Source organism: Giraffa tippelskirchi, chromosome 7, assembly GCF_054371585.1.
Source record: "Giraffa tippelskirchi isolate mGirTip1 chromosome 7, T2T-mGirTip1v1.2.pri, whole genome shotgun sequence".
NCBI classification, from domain to species: Eukaryota; Metazoa; Chordata; class Mammalia; order Artiodactyla; family Giraffidae; genus Giraffa; species Giraffa tippelskirchi.
Genome location: NC_137281.1, coordinates 160,478,582 through 160,496,079, shown reverse-complemented (window position 1 = coordinate 160,496,079; position 17,498 = coordinate 160,478,582). Strand labels below are relative to the sequence as shown.

Genomic DNA, 17,498 nt, shown 5'->3' with positions numbered 1-17,498 from the left:
AGCACCTGGCTTCTCCTTCTTGCTTCCAGATGGCTGCCGAAGTTCCAGCCATCACACCTGAATTCCCAATAGGTAGGCAGAAAGGGAGCAGAAGATAGGCCCCTCTTTTTAAGGCTATCCATTGTTTCTTCTTACATCCCCGTGACCAAAGCTTAGTTCCAAGGCTGTGAGTAGCTATAAGGCAGAGGTGGGTCTGGAAAATGTAGTCTCTGCTGTAGGCAGTCATGTATGCTCAAGTGAAATTTCTGCTATGAGGAAGAAGGAGATAAGAGATATTGGTGGACACCTGGCAGGTGTTCCCATTTGGATTAAAGTAATTTCATGAAATCTGACCAGAAGCCAGTCCTCAGTAGAAATTATCAAGCAGGTTATTTGAAATAAGAATCTACACTCACTGTCATCAATAGTGACATGTGTGAAATTCTTTTGCTGTGTCATTTGCAAGCAGATTATTGAGCAAGCTATTGAAGAGCAAAGGAGTTCAAGCCGGGTGCAGACAAGGTGCCCCAAGACAGTATTGCTCAGTTTATTCCAGAAAATCACTGCCTTTAAGATACCGTGGTATCTTTGTGTACATTCGGGGATGAGTAATGAGAGTCAATGTATTTCTGCCACATGGTGGTGGTTTTTCACAAAAAGAATGAAGAATCACTTCATTTTACTTTTACAAAAAGACAGGTGTCCAGATTTGCTGACCTTTGTTTGTGAAACAGTTTTAGGAGATGCCCCCTAATGCCACAAATGTAATTTTGAAAAATCCACTTAAGTACAGCCTTTCAAGGTAGAAGCCATGTTTTAACAATGAGTGGTAAAGTAACTGCTTCTCCAAAGAAACCTACGCTATAGGGAGAACATTTTTGAGAATGAGTGTTTGGAAATGTGATTCTGTTTTTAAAAGTATGTGTCACCCACTAAAACCTTTATATTTGCATGCTCAATAAGTCGGAAACAGTGTTCTAATCTGCTGAAAAAAGAAAGCATTGTGATTTGACAGCACAATTTTTTAAAAGTATCTATATAAAAATTTAATAGCTTTGATAAGTTAAGAGCAACTAACTAATTGATATCAGGAGAGATGAATATTTATTAGCTGAATCTCAGTTAGCAATACCAACAAAATGGTTAGGAAAACAAACCCCTTAAGCTTTTTTATAATCAGAGGATAGAATTAAAACCTGAGAGATTCAGTATCATGATGCGCATTTCCTGTTTAGATCTGTCTACGTAAGACCTCGTATTAAAACAAATTGAACTTGGGATTTCCCTGGTGGTTCCGTGGTTAAGAATCCGCCCTGCGGTGCAGGGGCCACAGGTTTGACGTCCCATATCCTGGGAGCAACTAAGCGTGTGCTCCTCAGCCACGGAGCCTCTGAGCCACAGCTAGAGACAGTGTGTGTGCCTCGAAAGCCCTGTGCGATGCAGTGAAGACCCAACACAGCCAAATAAATGATAAAAAAGTATTAAAAAAAAGTGAAATAGCTCAGTCACAAAGAATTCAACCGAGATGTTCAGAAATCATAAAGTATGTGAAAATCACATTGTTCTTGTTAAATGTTCTTAATAATTTCGAGTGATGGCAAAAGCTCATTTGCCATGAATAAGTGAAATATTTTTATCTTTGATTTTCTTTTACAAATTTCTGTATTTTATAATGAACATAACTTATGAATATTGTAGCACATGTCCACATCATCTACACATAAATATATTTGCATGCCCACAAATCCTGTTCTTCCTAGGATGGTGGTCAGAGTTTAGAGACTGCTGGCAGTCAACAGCTGAGCACGGTCTTGAAGTTAACCGAGCCTGCCCTGCTTAAAGTCACATTTATAATATTATTTATAGCACCACATCCCCTGAAGCAGGATAATTGATGCACGATAAGAATTAAGTGAAGTCGTGACACCAAAAGAGAGAAAAACGTTTCCTCGGTGTGTAAGCTGAAGGTGGCCAGAGAAACAGAGTTGTCTGACTTCCATACGTCCCTATGTCAGGGATGCAAATAGTTTTCAAGAGAAAGGAAAAGAAAAGCAGCTGCCCGGGCTGTCCATGATGCGAATGATGTCACATGTCTGGGCTGGATGCTGCGAGCAGCCTGACCGGCTTTGACTTAGGTGCCCCGCGTGAGTGCAGGTCCGTCCCAGGTTCCCAGGGAGGCGGGGGGTGGGGGGTGGGGGGTGGGGAGCGGATGTCTGAAGACCGCCGTAGGGAGGCAGCCTGAGAGGGGGCTTCCCATTAGGCCAGTCGCCTGTGGTTTGAAGGATGAAAGAAGATCGCTGAAGACCCAGAGGAGCCTCTTTCAGAAGTGCCTGCCCCCATAACACCCTCACTCCACGAGAGAAACCCGCCTCTGTTTGCTCTGGCTTGCGTGCTGACCCCATCTCTCAGTGTAGTTTCAACAGCGTCTCTTCTCCTTTGTACGGAGTCCAATGTGGCCTTTTTTTTTTCCTGTTAGGGTTTTATTTTCCCCTTATGCTTCTTTCTGGGGCTATACCTGTTTCTTTACCTGCTGAAGTTTCGTTTCATTTTGTTATTTTGCTGTATCTTGTTATTTTATAGTATCTCCCCTAAGCTTTTCTGTATCTGCTTTCATCTATTGTTTTATGGAACTGTTGGCTTTTATTGAGGGAAGCAGTTTTGAGGTTTTACTTTTAATGATTGATTGCTTGGGGGCTGCTAATTATAGCTTTTTTCTTATAAATTAAGAAGGGAAGTTTTCTACCAAGGGAAAGATTTTGAGTTGTATTTCTGTCTTAAACCAAGAGGTGATATCTTGTGTAAAAACACACACACGCACACAAAAGGTGCTTCTTTATATTACCTCTAAAGATATAAAATGCTTACTATTTGGATTTCACATTTTCAGGGGACTCCCCTGGTGGTCCGGTGGCTATGACTCCATGCTCCCAGTGCAGGGGGCCTGGGTTCGATCCCCAGTCAGGGAACTAGATCCCCCATGCTGCAACTAAGAGTTGGCATGCTTTAGCTGAAGCTCCCACCTGCCACAGCTGAGACCTGGTGCAGCAAAAAAAAAAAAAAAAGCTTGAGGTTCCTTTCAGTGTTTGAATCTTACAACTTTGCTTTTCACTTCGAGCCGATAATCATGACTTGTACACCTGTATGCTAAAATACTACAGCTGTATCATAGATGGTGTTTCATTATTAAGAAATTCTTAGGAAATTCTATCCTTGAAGAACTCTTTTTTCCCCACCCACTACAAATGGCAGAAGTTTAAGAGGCATGAGAACTGTTGTTGTTCAGTCGGTAAGTTGTGTCCAACTCTTGGCAGCCTATGGACTGCAGCGCGCCAGGCCTCCTTGTCCTTCACTGTCTCCTGGACCTTGCTCAAACTCAGCCGTTGAGTTGGTGATGCCATCCAACCATCTCATCCTCTGTTGTCCCCTTCTCCGGCCTTCAATCTTTCCCAGCATCAATCTTTTCCAATGAGTCGACTCTTCTCATCAGGTGGTCAAAGTATTGGAGCTCCAGTTTCAGCATCCGTCCTTTCAGTGACTATTCAGGCTTGATTGCCTTAAGATTGACTGGCTGGATCTCCTTGCTGTCCGAGGGACTCTCAAGAGTCTTTTCCAACACCACAATTCGAAAGCATCCATTCTTCAGCTCTCGGCCTTTACAGTCCAGCTTTCACATTCGTACATGACTACTGAAAAAACCATAGCTTTGACTAGACAGACCTTTGTTGGCAAAATGATGTCTTTACTTTTTAATATGTTGTTGAGGTTTGTCATAGCTTTTCTTTCAAGGAGCAAGTGTCTTTTAATTGCATGGCTACAGTCACCGTTTGCAGCCCCCAAAATAAAATCTGCCATTCTTTCTACTTTTCCCCATCTATTTGCCATGAACTGAGTAGTACTGTTTGTCCAATGAAATAAATCTGAGATAATAGGCTGTTTCTAGCACTGCATGTTTAAAACAAAAAATCTTTCTTCCTTAATACTAATAGATCTTAATGAAAACTTTGTAGTGCTTTTTTTAAAAAACAAAAACAAAAACACATTCAAAGCCCTTTAGTGACTCTAAGTTAAAACTGTTTAACCTGGCTGTCCACCATCTGGTCCCCTTTCCAAACTCATCTTTCATTCATCATCATCCCAAATTCCTGTTTCTTCTGGCATAACACTTATTCCTTTCAATCAATGTGTGATGTGTATTTATACTTCATTCTGTTGCCCTTGCTGGCAATACCTTTCTCTACTTCTCACCTGTCCAAATTAGACCCGTCTTTCAAGGTCCTGCTCAGCAAATACACACACAGAGAAGAAGCCTTTTTTTGTTTACATTGAACAGTCTTCTCTCTTTTCTTGAATTTTGATAGATGGTTGTGCAATTTTTTTAATCACTTGATAAGCAGAAATACAGTGTTTACAATTATCTCCGTAAAGCTCTTTGAGTTTGCAAATTTATCTGTAACTTCCACTGCTCTCAGTATGTTGCCTGCCTTATGAGTTCTAGTTACTTAATAATTGTTGGTCTGTTGTCACTTACTCCAAATATCCACGAACAGAAAAATCCTCACTTGCTGTTTTCTTTATGGTTTAATTTATTTCTTATAATCTAGCAAAGAGTCCTTTCTAGTGCAGTCAGGAGCTTTATAACCACGTATGGCTTTGCCTTCCATTTTTCTCATTCTACGTGTGACTTTTATAAATTAACCTCGGATGGCCTCTCTCGGCTGTTTTTTGAGAGGCATTTTCAGTTCCTGATTTAGCCCCAGCTATTAACAGAGAGCTGGCTTAATGTCCTTTCTAGACTTTACCCACCACCGATGCCCATGGTATTTCCGGCTGGTGTGTTTCTCTGAGTGGTTATCTCTGCCTCTCCATGCCTAGGAGCCTTCTCCATCTCATTGTAAGCATCGAGATTTGCACTTTCCCACCACCTGTCATTTGGCAAGAAGCTCTGGGAAGCTTCTTCTGTTTTCCAGCCATGAAATGAAGCCTGGTTGGTCAGAAGGCCCACTGGTGTCCAAGATTTTGAGTGCAGGTGGAGTGCCAGGTAGTAATGTCAGGCAGAAATACTGAGGCACCAAAATGCTCTTCAGTCACAGCTGGAGTCACTTAAAGTGGTATCTGGTAAGTTGGGTCTAAGATTCATTCTTCATACTATGTGGGGAAGGTCAAAACACATAGAATATCCAACTCTCCTTTTGGGAGTATTAAAACTTGGTTGAATAATAAGAGCATCATGACTTGTTGGATAATATATTTTAAGCGTCAGTGTGTCAGTGGGGTATGGGCTTAAGAATGCCATTTTATTATTATTTACTTTTTAAAGATTTTTTTTTTAATGTGGACCATTTTTAAAGTGTTTATCGACTGTGTTACAATGATGCCTCTCTTTTATATTTTAGTTTATTGGCCACAAGGCATGTGGGATCTTAACTCCCCGACCAGGGATCGAACCCACACCCCCTGCCCTGGGAGGCGAAGTCTTCGCATTGGATGCCAGGGGAGCCCCGAGAACGCAGTTTTCAAAGGGAGTGATGTGAACCCTCTCGTGTGTGCCTTACGGCACAGCCGTGGGAAGAGAGAGGGGCCTCCTGAGCCTGGGTGAAGGGAGCTAGGGGGCCGAATGGGAGAGTCCTAGAGAGCCAAGGAGCTCAGAGGGGAGTGACGTAGGATGGTGTGTATTTAAGGACAAAAAGATAGCGTGTGTTGTTTCAAATCATCTGCACCTTTTCTAAAGTGTTATTCCCCACCGTGATCTTTAGTTTACACTTCCTTTCTGTTGGCAGTGGACTCGTGGCATCGTTCTCTCAGACAGCTCTCTCTCTAACGTTTCCCTGTCATTATTCCTTGCGTCAGAATGACTCACAAATGTGGTCGGGTGGCTTCCCCAAGATCACAGGGATTGGTAGTTATCCCCTACTTTGATGAATGTGATTGTCGATCTGAAGTATCCACATACTTTTGTGTATAGAAAAGTTAAAAAACGCTAGAAATCATATCTCATTCTTGGTTAACTATACATAGAAAGCTGTTACCAGCTATCCCTGGGGTGTGAGTGTAATGACCAAATAACTAGACTTCTTGAGTTTCCACACTTTATTTCATGAGTTTTTGCATCTTCTCTGCAATGATAATGCCTTGGGTTTTCTTTCAGGTTTTTTGGTTTCAAAATTTTACTGTCAGAGATTCCGTTTTCTGATGATTTTCTTGCACATGATCACTGAATGGGGAGTATGAATACGTATAATTTTTTCAAACTGACCTGAGTTTCTTCTCCCTGGAGACTTTCACATGTAATACGGTAAATACAACTGCACTTTAAAAATCCAGGGGGCTTTCCTGGTGGGGAAGAATCCACCTTCTAATGCTGGCGCTGTGGGTTCCATCCCTGGTCAGGGAGTAAGATCCCACACACCTTAGGGGCGGCTCAGTCTGCAAACGGCAAGCTACGCAGCCTGTGCAGCTGGGAGCTGGTGCACGGCAGCGAAGAGCCTGTGTGCTGCAACTAAGGCTAAGTGCAGCCAAAAATAAGTAAATAAATAAAATTTAAAGTAAATGCAAAATACAGCTAGAGAAATATTGATGTGCTAATTGTTTTAAGAAAATGTCAGTTTTCCCCAGGGGTTCTTTTGCTTCATGAACAAAAATTATGTCCTTACATTTGAAGATTCTCTCTTTTTACCAGTAAATTTGAGAATTGGTGCTGCAGGAATTGATTCTCAGAAACTGAACCAGGAAACCAATAGAGAAGAGTGATGACTTCATTACATAGATTTTCAAGTAGAAGGTGTTATTTCGGTTTCTTCAGTTAAGCTAATTAGCTCATGTTACAAGGATGTACTATTTGATTGGAGAAACATTTAATCTCCTTCCCATTTTGGATGTCCGGATTTTGTAGCCCTCTCTCATATTAAACCCATCCAAATGCAAATTTTGTTCTTCAGGGCCCAGATGTTAAGGTATCCTAACTTGAAACCTGACCTCACCGGCAGCCTACCCACCACTTCTTAACCCAGGAAAGAAATTGTCTCCTTTTTTCCATTGGAGTATAATTGCTTTATAATGTTGGGTTACTTTCTGCTGTGCAGTGAAGTAGCTCAGTTATATGTGAACATATATCCCTTCCCTCTTGGACCTGCCCCCCATCACCGCACCTCCCACCCCACCGGTACCTCTGGGTCATCACAGAGCACTGAGCTGAGCTCCCTGTGCTAAACTGCAGGTTCTCGCTGGCTCTCTGATTTACACGTGGTTGTGCATTTGCTTCCCTGATGTCTCAGATGGTGAAGCATCTGCCTGCAACACAGGAAACCCGGGTTCGATCCCTGGGTCAGGAAGATCCCCTGGAGAAGAAATGGGCGACGCGCTCCAGTATTGCTGCCTGGAGAGTCCCATGGGCAGAGGGGCCTGGCGGGCTGCAGTCCATGGGGTCACAGAGAGTCGGACACGCCTGAGCGGCTAACACACACACAGTGTGTTTATGTCAAACCTGACCTCCCAGTTCATCCCGCCTTCCTCTTGCCCCTGGGTCTCTACGTCTGCATCTCTGTTCCTTCCCAGGAACTAGCCTCAACTGTACCATTTTTCTAGATTCCACATGCATGCGTTAATATACATAAACAACCTAAATGTCCATCGACAGATAAATTGGTAAAGAAGACGTGGTACATATATACAATGGAATATTACTCAGCCATAAAAAGGAACGAAACTGAGTCATTTGTAGAGATGTGGGTGGACCTAGAGCCTGTCACACAGAGTGAAGTAGATCAGAAGAACAAATATATATTAACGTGTATGTCTCCTTCTTGAAACTCCTGATCTGTCATAAATGTCTTCTTTAGGCTTACACATAGGTATTTATATGCATCAATTATATCCAGTTTTAGAAAATGAGCTTGATACGCACAGGCACAAGTGAGGTACATGGCCTCACACTTGCGGAGTACATTCCGTGCATGTCAAGCACGTGACTAGACTGATGTAAATGAGTGGCTTGTGTAGCGAACACACTTTTTATTCTGCCTTTTTTGTTTCACGCACTGAGTGCCTCCCCAGTGCTATATCAAGCCCGTGTGTTGTGGAAAGCACCAGGGCTGGGGTCAGGACCCTGCACGGATCGCAGAGTGCGGTCAGCGCCAGGCCCGGGGAGCAGAAGACTCGAGTCTCGGCCCGCTCTGCCTCTTGCCCATCCTTCCACGAGTTGCCCAAGCTCTCTCGCCCGTACCCTTTGCGTCTCCGCCCGGAGGGGGCTGTGCTGAACATCCTGGCAGCTCTTCTCCTTCCAGAACCCGCCGGCGGGGTTATCCATCACAGAGGGTGGCATGCCATCTCCGTGATTTTCTCTGCATATCCCAGACAGCATTCACAGTCCACCACTGCGTGAATACAGATGTGGTCTGTCAGTGTGACAAAGACTGCTCTCGAGAGAGAATTACTGGGCTTGACAGCTCTCCAAGCCTGGGTTTAGTTTTTGAGATGTCACTGTAATGAGTGTTATGGTCAGCGTTTGCAATTGCTCATATGCATGTATGGTTGAATACCCTGTTCTTGCTGTAATGGCATGAGGGCGATTTTTCTTTTAATCCAACTGTCACACGCGAAACTGTTGCCTCGGTTTCTTTCTTATGACCGAGTGTTGCTAACCCTCTCGGTCATCCTTGAAGTTAGTGATAGGCGCATCTCATTAATGTAGTCATGCTATTTTCCTTCATGGAAAGAAGAATCCCTTTCTTACATTTTTCTTTTGTAATAGACAGCTAACTTCTGGGTAGGAATGACAGCTAACTTCTGGGTGAGAATTTTGATAATTCTCTGTGTTGCATTTATAAAATAAGAAAAACTTGTATTTAATAAATTTACATTTTACAGGAAATATTTAAATTACCATTGTTTAGTTCAGTTCAGTTGCTCACTCGTGTCCCCGACTCTTTGTGACCCCATGAACCACAGAACGCCAGGCCTCCCTGTCCATCACCAACTCCCGGAGTCCACCCAAAACCATGTCCATTGAGTCGGTGATGCCATCCAACCATCTCATCCTCTGTTGTCCCTTTCTCCTCCTGCCCTCAATCTTTTCCAGCGTCAGGGTCTTTTCGCATGAGTCAGCCCTTCACATCAGGTGGCCAAAATACTGGAATTTCAGCTTCAACATCAGTCCTTCCAATGAACACCCAGGACTGATCTCCGTTAGGATGGACTGGTTGGATCTCCTTGCAGTCCAAGGGACTCTCAAGAGTCTTTTCCAATATGACAGTTCAAAAGCATCAATTCTTTGGTGCTCAGCTTTCTTTATAGTCCAACTCTCATATCCATACATGACCACTGGAAAAACCATAGCCTTGACTAGACGGACCTTTGTTGGCAAAGTAATGTCTCTGCTTTTTAATATGCTGTCTAGGTTGGTTGTAACTTTCCTTCCAAGGAGTAAGCGTCTTTTAATTTCATGGCTGCAGTCACCATCTACAGTGATTTTGGAGCCACACAAAATAAAGTCTGCCACTGTTTCCCCATTTATTTGCCATGAAGTGATGGGACCGGATGCCATGATCTTAGTTTTCTGAGTGTTGAGCTTTAAGCCAACTTTTTCACTCTCCTCTCTCACTTTCATCAAGAGGTTCTTTAGTTCTTCACTTTCTCCCAAAAGGGTGGTGTTATCTGCATATCTGAGGTTATTGATATTTCTCCCATCAGCCTTGATTCCAGCTTGTGCTTCTTGCAGCCCAGCATTTCTCATGATGTACACTGCATATAAGTTAAATAAGCAGGGTGACAATATACAGCCTTGACGTACTCCTTTTCCTATTTGGAACCAGTCTTGTTCCATGTCCAGTTCTCATTGTTGCTTCCTGACCTGCATACAGGTTTCTCAAGAGGCAGGTCAGGTGGTCTGGTATGCCCATCTCTTTCAGAATTTTCCACAGTTTATTGTGATCCACACAGTCATAGGCTTTGGCATAGTCAATAAAGCAGAAATAGATGTTTTTCTGGAACTCTGTTGCTTTTTGATGGTCCAGCGGATATTGACAATTAGATCTCTGGTTCCTCTGCCTTTTCTAAAACCAGCTTGAACATCTGGAAGTTCACAGTTCACATATTGCTGAAGCCTGGCTTGGAGAATTTTGAGCATTACTTTACTATGTGAGATGAGTGCAATTGTGTGGTAGTTTGAGCATTCTTTGGCATTGCCTTTCTTTAGGATTGGGGTGAAAACTGACCTTTTCCAGTCCTGTGGCCACTGCTGAGTTTTCCAAATTTGCTGGCATATTGAGTGCAGCACTTTCACGGCATCACCTTTGAGGATTTGAAACAGCTCAACTGGAACTCCATCATCTCCACTAGCTTTGTTTGTAGTGATGCTTTCTAAGGCCCACTTGACTTCACATTCCAGGATGTCTGGCTCTAGGTGAGTGATCACACCATCGTGATTATCTGGGTCATGAAGATCTTTTTTATCTAGTTCTTCTGTGTATTCTTGCCACCTCTTCTTAATATCATCTGCTTCTGTTAGGTCCATACCATTTCTGTCCTTTATTGAGCCCATCTTTGCATGAAATGTTCCCTTGGTATCTCCAATTTTCTTGAAGAGATCTCTAGTCTTTTCCATTCTGTTGTTTTCCTCTATTTCTTTGCACTGATCACTGAGGAAGGCTTTCTTATCTCTCCTTGCTATTCTTTGGAAGTCTGCATACAGATGGGAATATCTTTCCTTTTCTCCTTTGCTTTTCGCTTGTCTTCTCTTCCCAGCTGTCTGTAAGGCCTCCTCAGACAGCCATTTTGCTCTTTTGCATTTCTTTTCCATGGGGATGGTCTTGATCCCTGTTTCCTGTACAGTGTCACGAACCTCCATCCATAGTTCATCAGGCACTCTGTCTATCAGATTTAGTCCCTTAAATCTATTTCTCACTTCCACTGTATAGTCATAAGGGATTTGATTTAGGTCATACCTGAATGGTCTAGTGGTTTTCCCTCCTTTCTTCAATTTAAGTCTGAATTTGGCAATAAGCAGTTCATGATCTGAGCCACAGTCTGCTCCTGGTCTTGTTTTTGCTGACTGTATAGAGCTTCTCCATCTTTGGCTGCAAAGTATATGATCAGTCTGATTTTGGTGTTGACCGTCTGGTGATGTCCATGTGTAGAGTCGTCTCTTGTGTTGTTGGAAGAGGGTGTTTGCTATGACCAGTGCGTTCTCTTGGCAGAACTCTGTTAGCCTTTGCCCTGCTTCATTCTGTCCTCCAAGGCCAAACTTGCCTGTTACTCCAGGTGTTTCTTGACTTCCTACTTTTGCATTCCAGTCCCCTTTGATGAAAAGGACATCGTTTTTGGGTGTTAGTTCTAGAAGGTCTTGTAGGTCTCCATAGAACCGTTCAGCTTCATTGTTGAAGATGTCCTCCACAGGGACCTCCCTGGTGGTCCGGTGACTAAGACTCCGTGCTCCCAGTGCCAGGGGGCGGGTTCGACCCCGATTGGGGAATTCGATCCCGCATGCCCCGCCCCTAAAAACCAGTAATGATACAAGTGTGCCGCAGCGAAGATCACAGGTCCTGTGTGCTGCTGCTGAGACCCCGGCATAGCCAAGTAAATAAGTAAAAAAAAGATGGCACCGGTTAAAAAGGCTCAGAATTAAGAGTTTCACTTCAGAGTTTCAGTTGTCCCCCTTAGATACAGCCTTCAAAATCAAGACCAGAAGCTTCTAATACTATGTTTTCAACGATGACAAGCATGACCTATGCATTTGTGACCTCACAGATGATGTCTAGCCATCTTGTCTACCTGCAGCCTCCCCATCCCTTCTCTCCCATCAGGCTACCCTGAGGAGATACATCCTTGTCACCCAGAGCCCCAGAGACCAGCAGCATCAGGACTAGGCAGCTTGTTAGCAAGGCCCCATCTTAGGTCTTACTCCAAACTTACCGAGTCAAATGTGTTTACGTTAACTGTGATCTCTGGGGGATCCATATGCACGTTAACGTTGGAAAAGCCCTGGTCCACCCTCCTCATTCAGCTTTGGAATGGGAGTAACTTAGCATCACTGTTGAATGTTACCTCTTGACTTCAGTAACTTTTCACCCCCTGCCAGGTAACACCCCGCCTTCTCAGCTTGCAGGTCCTTCCCCTCCCCAACTCCCAGACCCAGCGTGACCAAATCAAAGACTCCGCCCCACGCTTCTGCTTTGCTGGCGGTACCCCGATCCAGGCTCATCTCGTCTGCTGCCCTCTCCTCTCCTCCTCCGGCCTCTCCATCTTCCCCTCCCCGCCCCGTGTCTGAACAGCATCCATTCCTGCAGACTTAGCTGAACTCTCTCTTCTGTGGAGCCTGCCCTGATCACTCCAGCCCGCAGCATTTCTTTTTTTTCCTTAGAGCTCCTGTCACATTTGCCACAGTAGTGCATCTAGTAATAGTAACCACAGTCACACTGGCAGCTACCATTTGTTGAGTATTTTCTATGTACCAGCCCCTGCACTGAGGGACTCCTCTGAGGCACCTCCTGGGTTAGGCTCTATCCATCCGCATTTGAAAGCTTGGAGATGGGACTTCCCTGGCAGTCCAGAGGCTAAGACTGTGCCCTCACAGTGCTGGGAGCTCCGGTTCAATCCCTGGTCAGGGCTCTGGATCCCACATGCCACAGCTGAGAGTTCCCATGCTACACCTAAGACCCAGCGGAGCCAAATAAGTAAAAATATATTAGAAAAATAAAGCTTAGAGAGCTCAATGCTGCTGGCTAGTGAGTAATGGAACCAAGATTTGCCTGTGCTCTCAATCACTGTTATATTCCCTTCTCACTTCTAACAGCATAAACCTTCTGAGCGCAGGAACCAGGCCTGCCTTTGCGTCCCCATGATGCCTGTCCAGAACCAGAGAAAGCGAGGCATGTTCGCTCTGCCCAGAAGTGTTCTTTATAAGCCAGTTGCGCAATTATATAGCTTTTCCCCTGTGCACATGAATTGGTTTGGTTGGGATTGTAACGTTTGAGATTTTCTTTGATTGGTGGTGGTGGTTTAGTCGCCAAGTCATGTCTGACTCTTTTGCAACCATATGGACTATAGCCCACCAGGCTCCTCTGTCCATGGGATTTCAGGCAAGACTACTGGAGTGGGTTGCCATTGCCTTCTCCAGGGCATCTTCCTGACCCAGGGATCGAACGCAGGTCTCCTGCATTGAAGGCAGTCTCTTGAATTGCAGGCAGATTCTTTACCGACTGAGCCACCAGAGAAGCCCATCTGTACGTAAACGAAAACAACTGTTTACAAAAATGTAAAAAAGGAAGCGGATGCAGCATTTTATCCTGTGAAATGGTAGCTGGCGTTCCAGATAAGCTTGCTTTGATGGAAACCCATGTGTTTTGCATGCTGCCTTTGGAATTACACCACAATAGCAAAAGAGTTTGCCAAATCAAGTGGAAAAGCTAAAAATATTTAAAATTGACGACAGAATTTTTCTCATCTTAGCTGGGGTGGGAGTGCTAAACTGCATTCCTGATTGTCTCTTTATAAGGCAGGATTACACTTTGATTCACTTGCAAGACACTTTTGAGCAGTTGCTGTGCGTTTAGCATCATCTTTTACTGTTTCCAATTTGTCCATATTGTCTGCTCATCTTCCCTGCTTGGTGGCAAACTGCTGCTGGAGAAGATCTGGGTAAAGTAGGAATTCAAGGCACTACAGGCTTCCCAGGGTACCTCTTAGTTCCGATGCTTTTCCTCACCCTGCGTGTTCCTGAGCTGACGCCAGGAGAGGCAGGAAAAATGCTAATAACGTTAGCCATGACTGGCCGATCCTTCCTGCCTATCACTCCCCTTCTCCTCCTCCCCACTGGACTAAGAACGGCACAGTCCCAGGACCAGCTTTGTTGTTGTTCAGTCGCTCAGTTGTGTCCAACTCTTTGCGACCCCATGGACTGCAGCACGCCAGGCCTCCCTGTCCATCACTAACTCTCGGAGTTTACTCAAACTCATATCCATCGAGTTGGTGATGCCATCCAACCATCTCATCCTCTGTTGTCCCCTTCTCCTCCTGCCTTCAATCTTTCCCCGCATCAGAGTCTTTTCCAATGAGTCAGCTCTTCACATCAGGTGGCCAGAGTATTGGAGCTTCAGCATCAGTCCTTCCAATGACTATTCAGGACTGATTTCCTTTAGGATGGACTGGTTGAATCTCCTTGCAGTCCAGGGGACTCTCAGAGTCTCCTCCAACACCACAGCTGGAGAAGCATCAATTCTTTGGCACTCAGTCTTCTTTATGGTCCAGCTCTCACATCCATACATGACAGCTGGAGAAACCATGGCTTTGACTATGTGACTTCAGCAAAGTGATGTCTCTGCTTTTTATTACATGTCTAGGTTTGTCATAGCTTTTCATCCAAGGAGAAAATGTCTTTTAATGTCTTTCATGGCTATGGTCACTGTCTGCAGTGATTTTGGAGCCCAAGAAATTAAAGTCTGTCACTGCTTCCATTGTTTCCCATCTATTTGCCATGAAGTGATGGGACCGGATGGATCTTCGGTTTTTGAACGTTGAGTTTTAAGCCGGTGTTTTCACTCTCCTATTTGACCTTCGTCAAGAGGCTCTGTAGGTCCTCTCTGGCTGGCTCCTGGTGGTGAACGTGGCTGCTGACCCCCGTCTTCCTTCTTCCTCCTCTGCTGTATCCTCCACGCCCCTACCTCTGTTCGCTTTAGCTGCAACTATGCCCCAAGGGTGCTGGCACCACTTCCCCTCCTTGTGTTCACTTGGGACCCAGGTGCTGGTCTGAGCTCCCCCGCCCCCCTGGTTCTGACCCGGCCTGGTCCTGTCCCGCAAGCTCTTGAGTGCACGCTGGTCCCTGGAGTTGCTCCTCACCTGTCTGAGACCTGGAGCGAGCTCACCCTCTGTCCTGTCTGTGATGCACTGACCTCCTCCGCCAGACACGCACGCCACACTCAGTACCCTCCTTCCCCTTCTCCCAGCAAGCATCATGTCCGAGTGACCTCAGAACCTTGTGTCCAGCTCCCTGGAGCCTTTCGCTTTGACCTCAGCTGCCTGCCGTGGTTCCTCCGACGGCCTGCCCAGCATGGAGCGGTGCTCCCTGGCCGGGCAGAGGCTGCTGTGCCTGCTTGACCATCCAGACCCATCGCCTGTGCCCAGCTCTCCTGCCCCGCTCCTGCATGAATCCAGGATGCTTTTCCTTTTTGTGCTGGAATCGAGGGCGCCTGTCACTCAAGCCCCGTCATGCCCTGGTTGCTGCCCAGGAGAACTCGGGCTCGTCTGCCTTCAGCTCCCTGTTTAGGGATGGCAGAGAGCTGGCACATGTGCCCCCACCACCCCCTCTGCCCGTTGTCACTCTTCGGATGAGACTCAGAGTGCTCGGTGCGACACCGTGAGCCTGTTCGTTAGCACAGCACACGCCCCGAGAGCGACCTGCTCTCTGCCGAGTCTGTACCAAGCCTGTCCCAGCCTCCTGCGTCATGGACGGAGTCACGACCTCGGCCTGGTTTCCTTTTTGCCTCCCTGTTCACCTCCACAGTATTTTATTTTCCTTCAACTCTATTTCTAGTTTTTTTTTGTTTTTTCTAGAACTCTTTCTAGCCTCTGGTTTGTTTCTGTGTCATCCTCTCCTCTCCTTCTAAGACCTTTCTGCGTCAGTCACCCCCTCTCCTGTTGATAACGCCCATCCCTGACTGCAGATACATTCAGTCTCTCTGAATCTACTAGATTAGAATCGCCAAGAATTCTACTCCCCCAACCCAAGTCCCTCCAGGTCGCCCTTCTGCCCTATTTCTGGGGTTTGGTTCTTGTCAGCTTCCCGGGGCGTCCGTCGCTCCTCCCGGGGACGCTTCCCTCAATGCCCGCCCCGCCCACCCCCATCTTTCGTGCCCGTGACAGCGATTCCCGTTCATGAAACACCTGCCAGTGTTGCCTTACTGAATCGGTGCAGTGACGCCTTGCACCAGCTTTATGCCTATCCATTCTACAGATAAAGCTGAGCTCCTTTATTGCTAATCTCAAGCCAAACTGGACTGACTTCTCAATTATTTTGTCTTTTGCTTAAAAAAGAAAAGTGATAGTAAATTGACATGTAATCAATTTTTTTTTAATTTGAGGGCAGTCATGTTGCTGGTACTTGTTAATGTTTTTGTTACAGCTCAAAATTGTGTGTTGTTGTTTTTTCTTTTTTCAGAATACTGCTGTCTAATAATAGTAGAAAGCATTTACAGTTAGAATGTCTAAATATACTTGCATTTATCATTTAAGGATCATGTTAAAGAACATGTTTATTTTTTATACCTATGAGTGATTATTATAATTTATTCAAATGATGTTTTACTCTTCGTTCCTTATCCCCTTTTAAAACATTTGATATCGGAGTGTAACTGCTTTACAATGCTGTCTTAGTGGCTGCTGTACCACAAGGGGCAGAAGCTGCAGGCGCACACATGTCCCCCCGGAGCCTGCCTTCCACCCCCACCCCACCGCTCTCGATCACCACAGGGCGCTGAGTTGAGCTCCCGACGCTCTGCACACCTGTTTTACACGTGGTGCTGTGCACGTGCCAATCCTAACCTCCCTGTTGGTCCCCCCCTCCTCTCACCCTGTTGCGTCCACGTGTCCGTTCTCTGCGTCTGCCAAAGAACGTATTTAGAAGCAACAATAAAAAGTTTCAAAATGCTTTTCTTAAGCTAAGTCATCTTCTTGTTAAGATTCCTGGTACCCCATTCATGGTTTCAGATGGAAGTCTTCTCTGCCCCGGGGACAGCGCATCAAGGCTCTCATCCAGGGAGAAGAGGGGACGAAGGAAGGGTGCTGTTCCTGTTGCCCTTTTCACAGAAATTTCGCTGTGTTTGCTTGAGAGAGAATATTCAATAGATATATGAGTGAGTGAGTGAGTAAATAAATGAGCAAAGGAGTAGAATGAGGATCAAAGTTTGCATGTTAAAAGTATGTGTTGAGTCAGGTAGGGCAGCTGCTGGTCCTCAATTTTATGTGAGCCTGTTGCAAATTAGCTTTTTTACTGGGCTTTCCACTGCAGACTTAGAGTCGGAGGCTTTAAAAAGTACAAACCCAGCTACATGTTTGTTCAGAGGTTTAAACTGCTATCATCATAAAATTATTGCACTAGTTTTAAGCTCTCTCAAAAGGTGTTTGATAAATTGGATGGAACTTTCCTTCTCTCTCCTACATAGTCTAGTAGAAAAGTAACTTTTGGCGACCAGATTTGTTACAGTGTGGTGCCATTCATTCTGCTGGTTACAGATCTGTCATGGCAACAAGTGGCTGGATGTACTTTTCATAGACAACTTGTATCCACAAATTGGTGTCCTGGGGTAAAACAATAACTGGACTTAGCTCTTCAGTAATGCTTACTTTCACAAACTGCCGCATCGCACAGCGGTCAGATTGGAAGCCCTGGGTCTCAGTGGTGCTCCCTGTGCACCGTCTGTTGCTTGATGCGGTTCATTCAGCAGGAGGAAGAGGTAAATCACAGTGGATGCCCACACGTCGCCCGGCAGCGTTCATCTCGGAGTCAGGAATCTTGGTAGAAGAAGCCCAAATGT

General features: G+C 45.2%; 1 protein-coding gene across 27 annotated transcripts in view; it reads left to right on the top strand.

Moving 5' to 3' along the window:
- Positions 1–17,498, top strand: part of EFCAB11 (EF-hand calcium binding domain 11) — a 221,690-nt gene that overhangs the window by 26,467 nt on the left and 177,725 nt on the right. The window contains exons 6-7 of one of the 27 annotated variants that reach the window (XR_014059735.1): positions 10,169–10,375; positions 16,339–16,612. The exons of 24 other annotated variants lie outside the window; for them this stretch is intronic. Coding sequence is in view for 2 of the 3 variants with exons in the window: in XM_081510844.1 (XP_081366970.1) it covers positions 5,373–5,403 (31 nt within the window). In the remaining variant the exon portion in view is untranslated. Of the gene's footprint in view, positions 1–4,706; positions 4,726–5,372; positions 6,902–10,168; positions 10,376–16,338; positions 16,613–17,498 lie in introns of those variants that run through there. 2 more of the 27 variants (XM_081510844.1, XM_081510847.1) reach the window with 2 other exon arrangements.